Source organism: Athene noctua, chromosome 2 (assembly GCF_965140245.1).
Source record: "Athene noctua chromosome 2, bAthNoc1.hap1.1, whole genome shotgun sequence".
In the NCBI taxonomy this organism is placed as follows: domain Eukaryota; kingdom Metazoa; phylum Chordata; class Aves; order Strigiformes; family Strigidae; genus Athene; species Athene noctua.
Genome location: NC_134038.1, coordinates 43,844,974 through 43,858,180, shown reverse-complemented (window position 1 = coordinate 43,858,180; position 13,207 = coordinate 43,844,974). Strand labels below are relative to the sequence as shown.

Sequence of the window (13,207 nt, the reverse complement as noted above, 5' to 3'; positions counted from 1 at the left end):
TTTTTAACCTCATACTTTTTAGGAGTTTCTCATTGTCTGCTCTTTATACTTTTGTTCTTCTTTTTCAAAGGAATTATAGTGTAGCTCTGATGTCTTTACATGTTCTCCACCATATCCTATAAGTGAGTTATATTTTCTCCCATCAGCCTTTTGATGTGGCTGCCTAATTCCCCCAATTCCTCCAGATTTTCTAAGGTCCAAAATCTGATCAAAAGTCTGGCAGAAGTCACAGTGGCTTCCTTAGGAATCTTGTCAAGCTCAAATATTACTGTGCAGCCATGTTGTGCAACCAGGCTTTCAGATTCACTGTGAACTACTCTGAGAACTCCAGCTGTTCAGGAACATTGGTTCCAAATTGCCCAATTAATCTTCCGTTCTGAATCAGCTCTGGAATGTAACTACAAACTACTTCCTAGAACTAAAAATTGCAGTCGTGTCAGTTTTTGATTCTTCTTTAATTTAACTACATTTATTACTTCCACCTGTGTGGAAAGGATCCTGTGTAATAATTACAGGTTATGTGTGACTCAAAATATCAGGAATATTTCTGCAGATCATGGTTAGGTAGGTACCTCTCGAGTGACATTGATGCTATGAAGATATTTTTCCTTTGCTAATCATGAAAAGAGGAAAATATCTGTGTATCCAGCTTCAGTTAATTTAATTTCCATTATGGGCAGAGAAGAGGACCCCTAATAGCACAAGGAGGAGTGGTGCTGTGGCACTAATCCTCAACAGTTGAGGTTCCCCATTCAACTTGTAGGTGCACAGTGACACCTGCTGGAACCTGGTAATGAGAGTTACTGAGCAGCTTCCTTCCATCTTCTGGAAAACTCACAGTTTATCTAAGCAGATGCTAACCTTTTTCTGGTCAACATTTTGGTACAGGTTCTATGATGTCGTCGGGACATACAGTAACAGAACATTGTTGTGATGGGATGTTGGAGTTTTTTTCAATCAACTCAAACCTGTAGGGTTTTTAATGATGCCAAATAATTCAAAGGTTTATGGGGAAAAAAAAAAAAAAAAAAAAGAAAAAAAAAAGAGGAAAAAAAAAGAGAAAAAAAAGGGATAGAATTAGAGATGTATGTTAACCTCACGATTTAAAAAAAGGTACTTGTACATTTTTCACTATTTATTGACATACATAAGGTGAGGGAGTCAGACAGAATATAGTGAGGCTTCAATTGTCAAACATGGCAAATGAATGACATAGTTTCTTAATGCAGTTGTACTTCAGCAAAGAGTTCATTTTTTGTACGTGTCATATTGCAATTTCTAATTAGACCTTCTTTGCCCAAGCTGCCAGCTTCCTGGATAGTCTGTCAATCTGCCAGACACTCTGAGTCACCAAGGATTTTAAGCACACGAGTTGTGCCACAGAACTCTGTCTGAGGGCTCACGAACCCTGCAGTGCCTGCGTGCATCACCTGGATCAGGGCCAGAATGGGGAGCAGAGTCATCACTGAGCTGACTCTGATCCTCTAAAACCCAGCATTCAGTCCTATTACTGGAAAACCTCTCCTGATTTCTAATATTTAATTTCATCTTAAAGATTATTTCTCTTTAAGATCCCTCTCTTCCTTAGAAGTAACAAAGATGAAATATGTAGGAGTGGAAAAGAAGCAGTGTTGTGAGTGGAGACAGCGGAAGCTAATTTCCAGACTTCCTGAAACTTTGGAGTAGACTCTGACTAATATAAATACTGGAGGTGAGAGTTTTGGCAGAACATACATCTGGGATTGGCCAACCCTGAGAAAGTACATCACCCTAGAAAATAACCTGATGGTGCTGAAATAATTAGCAAAGTACTAAGCAGAGCCATCAATAGCAAACAATTCTGTCCGCACTGAGATCTAAACCAAGTCTAACCATTACAACTTTTCAAGCATTAGACCTAACGTAATGCAATCACAGGTTTTAGCGTAAGACCTTGAGGAAACTTAATCCTCCAGCAAAAGGCTAAGAGAAACCCTGTGCTCTACATATGTGCTGCTGAACAGTTATATTTTGACTATATGAATGATGTGGCACTGGGAGGAATTTCCCGGTAGGACTTTCACACTTGGGCTTACACAAAATAAATTCTACTGGCAAATTAACACATTGCTATTAATGTTGATGAAATGTTGATGAAAAATCAAGTACTAACAGGCATCCCTCCATGTGGGACAGGTTAGTTAATGCTTTGTGGACCCATGCAGCTCTATGGTTAGTTCTACATGTTTGAAGACTCTGGGTTTATTCTGCCTCGCATCAACACTGAACCTACATTTTCTATTTGAAATCAAATACTAATAGACCCATTAACAGAAGTTACTTGCACCTGTAAGAAACTGATGTTGAATGAATACAAATATTTTAAAGTTCAGCAAAGCTGTTTCCCATAATATCACTGGCATTATGTTTACTTCAAAATATGGTTACTTAAAAAACGTATTTTAAAAATATATACTGCTGATATATAAAGCAAATTGAAGTTCAACTAAAGTCCCTGGAATCTCATTTTAATTCTGAAAATATCTTCTCTCCCAGAAAAGCCTATCAGTCTTCAAAGTAAGTGATTTATAGCAAGTGCACTTTCTTCATATAAATGAAAATAGTCAAAAATGGCTTCTTTCTGTTTGAATTGCTCTCTAATTCACCATGAATCAGCTCCATTCAATGGTCTAGAAATTCTCTATTTAACAACTGAAGTGAACAGGAAACACTTAAAATAGACTAGTACCTGTAAGCCATCATACAAATGTGTATGACCACTCCTTGGGCAAGGAGCAGAAATTCAGGTATAAGGCCCAGCAATCTGTCCTAACACCTTAAAACAAAACAGGCCCTAAAAGAGCTAATATGTGCACTATGTCACCCACTGAAGTGTGACTGCAAGAATGCCGGAATACAGTGTTATTAAAATACAGATACATGTTCTATATTACCTTTCTTATAACCTGTTCTTGATATTTTCAGTGAGAAAAAAATTAAAAAATACAAGTTTCCAGTAATAATAAAATAAAAATAATTTTTTAAAATAAAAATAAAGCAGGTTTCTTCATCTTCAAATGGCAAAATTAGGAAAATATATTAACTGAACAAGTCTGCAGAAGGAGAAAGGCTGGAGGCTGAAAAATATGCAAAGGGACAATATTAAATATCAAGGACACCCTTAGATAAAGACATTACTTTCTGATGTAGTATAAAACTACTGCTTGCTGGATAGACTTGCCTCCTAAAAGTTTATCATTAACTTACATAGACAATGTGAAATGTTCAGGAGAATCTAGTAAAGATTTTTTTTCCCTAATGCTCTATATACTAAATAGCTAATAACAATATTGAAATTTAGTCCTTATTTTTGTATGTTCCAAAGATGCCACTATATGGGGCAATTTTATTAAATACACTGTTCACATGTAAACACTCAATTTTTCATAACTTTTTTTTTTTAACAGAAACAAAATGCAGGCCCAATATCCCTATGCCTAACTAGATTTTTCAAGATGTTCGTAATTTGATTTCTCTCTGTCCTAGTGAAGTTGCATTAACCTGCAAAGTAGGGCAGCAGTGGGGACCAAGAGTAAGGTCACAGACATGCATGTGCAGCACAAGCTACTCTGATGACTGAGGGAATTTTCTTTCAGACATGAGAAATGCATGCTCAAATGCCTTTTATGCAGAAGAGAGGGTTCAATTTGTGTCTCTCAGCTCTTAAAGTCCCTCAACTTTAAACTCCATTTCAGCAAAGTCCAAACACTTGTTTATGCAGTTCTGTCTTATGCAGCTGGCTTTCAGCCTGCATCCACTATACAGGGAGAAAGGAGAAGAAGATGCCTATGTTACCAATGTTGAGAGGACTTTAGGCCTCCAAGCTGTTCAGCTGTTTCAGGATTCAGGTGGTTGTGTACATACACAGTGATGAAGATGTACCTGCCTGCAGAGCTAGGTAGAGTTGTCTACAAACACCAAGCACTGGAAGACCCTCAGTTCAGGCAGCTTTGTTTATCTAACACCATTCATGCTAGGAAGCATGAGTACCATCTTTTTATACAATACTATGCACTATCACTATTCATCATTAATGTTGAAAAAAACAGCCATAAGGTGTTAGTTGATCATGGCCCTCCTGAGAGAAATGCAAAGGAGCAAGACCATACCTTCCAAAAGGGTTACACTATGCCAGCATTTTTAACCTGCACTTGTTCAAGCATTCCTGCTAAGATTTAGAAAGCCACCTAGGACCATAGTCTAGAGAGGGCTTAAGGGAATCACATCCACTCACTGCTCTGAGAGATGACTGCCCTTCCTGGCAGAGTGACTAGGAGCTGGATTCAAAGGCCAGTGGTGTTAACAGGTGTTTTGATCTTGGTCTCAAGACAATGAAGAACCACCTTGGTACACTTACTGAGACTTTCTTCCCTTTTCTCTGCCAGGGAGTGAGGCACTATCATTTAATCCTAATTGTCAAGCCTATAGGTCATGTCTGGGCCTTAACAATTGTAATTCAGCAGGGAAATGGATTTAACATTCCAGTCATGTGCTTTGTGCCACGACCAAAAGGGCAGAAATTTGCAGAAGGGCTCCTTACCACCAAGCAGGAGAAATACTAAGTGGGGGTGGGGGGCAAGAATCTACCTATTTTTTCTGCTCTCCTGGGAACATTGTCCAGCTTCCACTCTAGTTCACCTCTCCAAACAGACCTAGGGGAACTCTCTGCTGCTAAGCAACAGCAAGCTCTCCTTATGTGCAGGAATGGCAGCTTTCTCCGCAGGTCTCAGCTCTAACGAGCACCTTCCCCTGGCACCAACGGCACCACAGCTGTCTTCTCCCATTGCAGCAGCAGTGGCTTTGGGCTTCAAGGGCGGCGCCGTCACTGTGGGAAGAGCTTTCTTCACACTGTGCAGACTTCAGCTCCTCTCTGTCTCTTTGCTGTCGAGAGAATGGCTGTAGGCCAGAAATGGGAAGATGTTTTAGGAAGGGCTGGGCCTTGCTGATAGAATGGAGCCCTGAACAAGAACGGGCAGAAATCATTGCTAGAGAAACGGGAGGCAGAGCCTATTCCGATCGCCGGCTCATGCTCTAGTAGGGTGGCTTCCTCTCTCCAGGACAATGACACTCGGCGAGGAAGGGGATGATGGTGTTGCCCCGCCGCTCGCAGAGCGGGGCGGGCTCCCCGCGCTGCCCGGCCACCCCCCGCCGCGGGAGAGGCGGCAGGGGCGGAGGAGGCTTCAGGACCCTGGACAGGGGCGGGCGCCGGCGCGGCCCGGGGCGGGTGGGGGGCAGCGCTCCGCTCCCCTCCGCGCCCCTCCGCTCCCCTCCGCGCCCCTCCTCCCGCCCCGCAGCTCCTCCCGCCGATCCTGGTTGTCTTTTTGGGTGTTTGTTTGGTTGGTTGGTTGGTTGGTTGTTTTGGGGGGAGGCGTGCTTTTGGCGTGTAGGTTGTTAAGTGTCCAACCTCGTCCGCATGTCCCTCTGACACTGTGGCCAGCTCTGAACCCCAAGGGGCACTGGCTCGGTCTGGGAAGTCTCCTCCAGTCTTCAGCTCAAGGGCCAGATTAGAAAAGTTAAAAACACAGAGTGTGCCTGCGGGGCGTGGGGGGGGGGCGAGGGGGCAGCCCCGAGCACCCAGGGACAGACCGGTGGGGGTTCAAGTCTGCCACCGCTCAGATTAGCACCGCGGTGGAGGGGCTCCGCTCGGGGCCGGGCTGTGTAGGACGCCCGCCTGCCCCCCCGGTAATGCTTATTTTGTGTTTTTCTCTCTCTCTCTCTCTCCCCGCCCCGTCCCCCCGCTCCCACACCTCCCCCGCACGCCGCAGCCTCCGAGGCCTGCCGGGCCCCTCGCCCTGCTGCCAGCTCTGCTCTCCAGCCCCTTCCTGCGGCCGGAGCTCCCTGCCCGCCGGCCCTGCCCGCGCTTCGTCTCGGCGCCCCGTCGAGACGTCCCGGGGCCCAGCTTCGGCCCCGCGGGCTTAGCGGTGCTGCTGGCCGGGAGCGGGGCGGCCGCCCGCTGCCCGCTCGCCGCCCTGCTGCGGGGCCGCTGGGCTGAGCGGCCGCCGGCCCCCGCCCCGGCCCCGGCCCCGGCCCCAGCGCCGCCGCCGCCGCCCAGCCACCTCCCCCCGGAGCGCCGGAGATGCCCGGCGTGCCACGGAGCCGCGCCGCCGCAGCCCCCCGCTGCCCCCGAGCCGCCCGGCGCTGTGAGTACCGCTCGTGGGGCCGCGTCCGCCCCTTCCTCCTCCTCTTTCCTCCTCCTCCTCCTCCCCGCACCGGGGAAGCCGCTGTCCGCCCACGTACCCCAGCCGGCACCGGCGTGGGAGCCCCGGGGGTCCGGGGTGAGCTCCCCCGGCCGAGAGCCCCGGGCTCCCCAGGCAGAGCCCGCCGCTCCGCTCCCCGCCTGCCGTCCCCATCGGTCCCCGGGTCCGCCGGCTCCAGCAAGGCGGCTCCTGCGGCCGCCGTGCTCCGTGCCCGGAGCGCGGGCGGGAAGGGAGCGGCCCCGACGGCAGAGCTGACAGCCCCGTCCCCGGGAACCGGGAGCCCAGCTCCGGGAACGCGCAGGACGTTCATGCACCGGGCCGGTCTCGGTTTCACGGGAAGACCGTGCCGCTCTGCCCGGAGCCGGCCGCAGCCGTCCCGTTAACCCTTGTCCCGCCACCGGGCGCGCTGCGCCCTCCCGGCAGCCGGCGTCGGGGATCGCCCGGGGGGCCGCGGTGGCGGGACGTTATCGGCGAGATAGTCCCCAAAACGAGAGGGACGCCCCGGAGGAGCGGGGTGCGCGCCCAGCCCGGGGGCCCCTGCCCGCCGTCCTGCGCGGGGACGGGCACTCGCCTTCCCCAGGGCCGCCGCCACAGGCGGGTGACATCGTGCCCCGCCAAAACGGGAGACCCGGACCGAGAGAGCCCGGCGGCGGTGAGCTGTGCGCCTCGGGCAGACAGGAGGCGGCTGGGAGGGGGGGGGGGGGGAGGGAGGGAAGATGGATCCCTGCAGTTACTTAAAATGCAAGCGTGCTCCAATCCCGGGTTTGTAAGCCCGGCTCTCATTTAAGGCATCTATGAACATTAAAGCGCCGGCACCGAGCCCCGCGGCGGCACCGCCGCCTCTCCAAGCCCTTCCCACCCCCTCCCCTGGGCGCGCACACACAACACACACACTCTCACTCACATTCACTCGCTCTCACGCCGGTTTCTTCGGCATTTCTCCCCCCGGCGCCGGCCCCATGGCTCCCCCCGCGCCCCCCCCAGCCCGCCGCCGCGGTGCGGGCGATGCTGCCGCTACTCCCGTTGCAAACCGACCCTGAGCCGCCGCGGCCCCCGGTGCTCGCCCCGCCGGGGAGGTACCCGGCGGCAGCCCGGCCCGTCGTGCCGGGGCCGGGGCCGGGGAGTGCGGGCTGCCGGCCTTGCTCCCCCCGGCTCCGGCCACGGCGGGCGAAGCCCACCCGCGTCCGCGGCCGGCACCGTGAGACGAGCCCACGAGGGCCGGGCGCATGCGCGGGGCTGGCGAGCCGCCGTCCCCGGGCACCCAGCCCGCCGCTACCGGAGGGGAAGCGGGCGAGGACTCCCGGCGGGGCCCCGCCGCCGACACCGTAAGTACCGCTCGGTACCGCCCGGCGGCCGCCGGGCACCGCGGCCCTGCGCCCCGGGCAGGCGCGGCATCGGCCCCGGCAGCCGCGACCCCCGCGCCGCGGCCGCCACGGGCGCACCGGGACGGGACGGGACGGGCGGCGCCGCTGCCGGTGGCCCCCGCGACCGGGGCGGGGGAGCGGCCGCGACCACCTTCCCCTGGATGAACCGGAGGGACCCGGCGCGAAAGGCGCTTCGCCCCGTCTCCCGGAGGGTCGGGAGCGCCCCGTCCTTCCTCCCGGGCTCCCGGCGCCGCTCCCACCGGGTTCCCAGCGCAGGGCCCGGCTGCCCCGGCCCCGGGAGCGAGGGCAAGACCCCTCCCCGCCGGCTCGGCCCCGCCGCCGCTCCCCGGGGCGGGATCGCGCCCCGCTCCGCGCCGCCCTCCTCGCCCCAGCGCAGGGAACGCCTCGGCTCGGCTCCCGCCGTGCGCCCACGGGCCCTTCGTCCTCTTTTGACGAGCGAGGATGAGGATAAGGCAGCATCCATCACCCCCGCCCCTTCGCGAAGAGAGTCCCGCGGCACGGCCGTTCTGGGGCCCTCGGCTCCCCTGCAACTTTAAGAGAGATGAGCAGCAACAAGCCCGTGTTTCTATATAGACTCTTCCAGTATCAGCCTGCCACATCACGCCTCCTCGGGTGAGAAAAGGAGCTCTTCCCGAGCTCCGTCCTTAGCTAACGTCAGTAGGCAAGAAAAAAGCAGGTAAAGAAAATCGGACACAACTGCAGAAAGTGAGACAAGATTATCCTTGTATATGTCAGTCAGAATCACGGTAACTTAATACCGATATAATTTACTTGATGCGACCATTCCCTTATTTCATTCCTGCTGTCGAAAATGTAAGATCAAAAATTCTCACACTGTGCCGTCAGCGTGACGTAATGGTGAGGAGTCTCCTTGTACCTCCGTGCCCGTCGCACAAGGGGAGCGTTGGCGTCAGGTCCAGCGCTCTGCCGCCCCACGGACTGTGGTGCCGGTTACACCATTGCTCTACGCCACCAGTAGCCACTAGTTCAACTGACCAAAGTGCCAAAATCACTATCAGCTAAGAGAGCCCTGCATGCGCTCAGGTTAAAATTAGGAGCAACGTGTTAAAACTAGGAGCATCCTTCTAAGCTAAACGCATGTTCAAGCCAACTGAACGCAAAACTAGTATTGCATTTTATAAAATGCTCTAAGATGAGAGAACAGTTACTTCATTTCCTATTTAATTTCTTACCTGCCACCCAGGGGGATCAATACTTATTTTGATATCTTTGCTCTGGGTCCCAAATAGTTAACGACGGAAGCACCTCCTTGGCAGTTACACACCTCCCTAGCCCTTGGAAAGAACAGTGCACATTTGTTAGAGTGAGTATCGATGTTTGAGGGCTCAGCTTAAAGTACCAGGAAGGAGTTTTCAGACTAGAAGGTTTCTGTGTCTCTAAGGAGCCCAGGTCACACGGTGATGCACCTGAAGCACAGGCAACTACACCAAGTTATCCCAAGGAGGCAGCAGGTCTTGGAAATACTGCAGAGGCCCCTAGCATTCAGAAGCAAGAGTATTTTTTGTGAGAGGTTCATGACCCTTTAACTTTCTGTTTATAGGCATGTTTCAAAATTTGTCATAGCCAGGTGAAGCAAAGGAGTCCAGAAAGTGTTATGACTGAAATGATGGTGTGCTAAGTCAAATTCTGACCTTACTTCAGCTTTAAAATTGACTTGAATACTCCTCCTGGCTGACGCTGCTCCCTTTGGCATAACAGGCAAGCTGGCAAGGCAGAGGGCAGCTACCTCAGTGCCTGACCTGCCAGAGCAGCCAGATGCCGGCATAGTACAATCTGAAGTGAATCGCAACAATCGGAATCAATAGGAAACGGTACGTGAATCAGTGTTCAACGTGCTCCAGGGTGAGTCATCCCGATTCAAACCAGCTTTCAGACCAGTACAATGTCAGTCAGCTCCTCGCACAGTTCGATATGAGTCAGATCTCAGCACTGAGTACAATATGAAATGAGTCACTGACTAATACGGCGCCATGTGACTCCAGTACCCAGTGCGAGTTGTCAGAGCTTCTGCGTGATATGAGTCACTTCATAGTACAGTAAAATGGGCTTTTTGGAGACCATTCATAATTAAGCACAATGCAACCAAGCGCTCAGTAGATGATGGGAGCGAGCAGTGCAATCTGCTACATGCACCAGTTTCACTGTTTGCATAGTAAAGAGGTTTGTAAAATATTAGACTGAATGAATTTATTTTTTTATAAAGCAAGCTGCATAAAAATAACTAGAAGCACATACTTCCTCTGACATTAAAGCCAGCCAAAGCAGGGCTGAAGCAGCAGTAAAGCTCCCAACACCGACGAAGCCTGGGGTTTGGGGTTTTTTTTGGCTTGTTTTTGCTTCTGAGAACTGATCAACCAGGGTGAACTGACCAGCCAGTATGAACTGACATCCATGTGCTAAGGCTGACTCCAGCTGCCACAGACGCCAAGGCAAGGGATGCCAACAGTCTGTGCTGCGCAGAGAAGGACTTGACACTGATTTAACTTAATGACCTGGTTTGTGAAAGGAGTCAGCATGGGACAAAGTTATATCCATACTTGCATTTATACAGCTCCACTGTCATGGCAGCTGCAAACGGCTGTACTGGAGCGACAGGTTGCTTTTGTTGCTTTTTCTATGCAACAGGTAAAAAATTCTTTCACGTCTTTTCCGTATTACAAGAGAAATAATGACAGTGACCCTGATAATTGCACGTTAGAGTAATATTTTCAGTGAAGTCTTTTGTGATAAAATCTAAAGTAAAGAAATACATTAAAATACTACCAGAGGAAATATAGGGCATCCCTCTAGGGAAAAAAAAAAAAAAAAAAAAAAACCAGCCACCCACAAAAATCCCACTGAAACCTTAAGTAACTATGTTTCTTAACAAGAAAGTCAGATTCTATTTAGAAAAATATTTAGTGCAGGATCTTTTTTGCAGACAGTGGGCTGATCTAGTGGCCAAATGTGCAGCCCTGAATACGAAAGGTAAAGGAGCAGAAGACAGGTATCTAAGTCCTCAGGAGACCTCAGTAACAGGTGATGTGAAAAAGGCATCACTACTTGTTATTGCATGGGGTGACAGACTTTCAGCCCTTCCTTTTGAAGTGTAAAGCAATGCTTCAATTTGGATAGATGAACCCTGCTCCTCTGAGCTGCAACTCCTCTGGAAAAAATAATTAAATAAAACGGGTAGAAGGCACTCAATTCCTGGACATTTTACAAAAAAGCATCCTAAAATTGTTCTTTAAACTCATAGAAAGATACTACTTTCTCTTGTAATTTTATCTACTTAAGACTTGGGCACAGCAGTGACACAAGAAGCTGTTTTATTCTTTGTAACTGTCAGTCTCTGCTAACCTCTGTCTTGCATTCATAAATACTCAACCATTTCAGTCACCTCACTACAAGATGCCAAATCTCCAATAATACAAATAAAAACTGTTCTAAGAGCTCTTAACTCACTAGGTGGGCAATCCGATAACTATGCCTGAAGCATGTGCATATGTGTGGGTGACTTCATTAACATATATTATAATTCTTCTCTATCTAAAATAGTACACTGCTTGATGCAGAAAGCCTGTGTGTCAGATTTGTCAATGAAGAGGAAGAAGCACGAGCATCAAGCTTCCTGTTCATATTTCAGTTGACAATAACCTGCCACAGGCTTCAGTGGGAATATGTTGCAGCCCCAAGTATTTCTAAATTAATAAAATATAGATTCAGAGATTTACTTGGATCTTGACCCCAGTTGCAAGCCTCTTACAACATTAGTAGATAAGGACAAAACCTCTTTCTTCCAACTCCCTGGTTACCATTATCAGGGGGATCCAAAGAGAGAGCAGCAGTTGTAGGAGTTACGTAACCTCACCTAAAGCTCGCTGAAACCAATGGGTAGTTTTCATTGCTTTAATGGAGGTTGGATCAGGCCCAAAGTATTTACTAAAAAATAACTGGACTATGATGATCCACATCTGTGCACTCACTCCAACTGGCTGTCAGCTAGCATTATAGCACAGGGCTTCACAGGGTGCGTTGTTACTAGGAAAGCTTCATGCCGTGGCCATGCACATCAGCCCTGAGGACAAGTTAAGGCTTGCACACCTGCATGACCATAATGTGTATGAGGAGGAAACATTAAGTAATTATGTTTAAGTAATAGAATCTTTGCATTTTGAGCTGAGAAAATGTCATTGTCCTTCAGCATAAAATGAGGATAGAAGGATAAAATCATTGTCTGCAATCTTCTGTGTATTTTTGTGTTCAGTTTTTGGTTTTTTATTGATTTGATGGTTTTGTTTTGTTTTTAAATTTGACATTTGTGGCTTAGACTTTAAATACTGCTCCTTTGGGAAGGCTATTTTCTTGGTAGCCCACCTTTCAACTGAGAGATTAGTAAATACTATAAATGTTACAACTAAGCCAAGTATTATCTGAGGTGCTTTTAACCAAGGAAGTAATTTTCATTCCTGACCTTTGCATTTATAAGGTTACAGAGATGCCTCATAATCTGAATGTCAGATAGGCATGCCTTGGAGTGGAAAAGCTATGACAGACATATTTATTCCAGTACCTCAGCATTACTCCTAAGGCATACACTAGTTTTTCCACTATTGTCAAAAGTAGCTTTTCAGATGCTTCCTTAAATCCCTGGACTTTTTTTTTTTTTTTTTCCCCAAATACTTATTAGCATTCAGTAATAGGAGCATGTACTTTTTATATGAATCATAGATGCTATCTAGCAGGATAAGCAGTAAGAATGTGTGCCATTATTTTTCCTCTATTTTTGGTTCACTGCTTGTTAGGGACATTTTATAATGAACTAAATTTGTTGTTATCATTATATAGAGAAGGGCCTCTCTCTCCTTGGGAGATCCAGAAACTCTGCACCTGAGCATCTGCATAGAAGCTACATTAGGTGGACCTGAGACAGTGAACCAACCAGAGACAAGATGATCAACTCAACTCCTACTCCCCTTGCTCAATCAAGTATTTGACTAATTGGTGCACTCCATGTGGGATTTGGACAGTTTGGTGGATTCCTCCAGGCAGGACCTGCTGTGCCTAGTCAAGATTCCTTATGTTTCAGTGTGCTGATTAACATCTGGAGTAGAGAATACAGCCCTTCCAGAGACTCCAAGGCTGCAAAATGGATCCAACCCTACATAGATTTTAGGTAGTCAGAGGAGACTTCTAAGTAGCCAGTGACTTGTAAGTAGTCAGAAGAGAAACTTCTTGCAGATGCAGAAATGATTATGTAGGACAGTCTTTTGTATACTAGGTAATTAGATTTTTTGTAAGTAGCTCAAGATAATCACTAGGGATGGATCATGCATGTGCTGGAGTGGTCCCAAGGAGCATGGGCCAGCTGGATGCAAGAACTGCACAGTAAAGCATCATTTAGAGTCTCATCTGGTCCAGCCAACACCATCACTACAAAAACCTTTGCAACAGAAATTCCTGTTGCCATCTGGACACTGACTGTCCTGTTCAAGGATTTAACTCCCCGCAGTGACTTGATATTATCAAGATCAGATCTCATTGACTACCCAAGAACCAGCAGAGTAGCACCTTTTGGTCCCTCCC

At 48.9% G+C, this 13,207-nt stretch overlaps 1 protein-coding gene across 3 annotated transcripts in view; it reads left to right on the top strand.

Annotated features, from left to right (window-relative positions):
- RGS20 (regulator of G protein signaling 20) overlaps positions 1 to 13,207 on the top strand; it is a 41,136-nt gene that overhangs the window by 12,987 nt on the left and 14,942 nt on the right. Inside the window, exon 2 of one of the 3 annotated variants that reach the window (XM_074898955.1) lies at positions 5,805 to 6,179. The exons of 1 other annotated variant lie outside the window; for it this stretch is intronic. In XM_074898955.1, coding sequence (XP_074755056.1) covers positions 5,805 to 6,179 — 375 coding nt within the window. Of the gene's footprint in view, positions 1 to 5,804; positions 6,180 to 7,150; positions 7,562 to 13,207 lie in introns of those variants that run through there. One more of the 3 variants, XM_074898958.1, reaches the window with a different exon arrangement.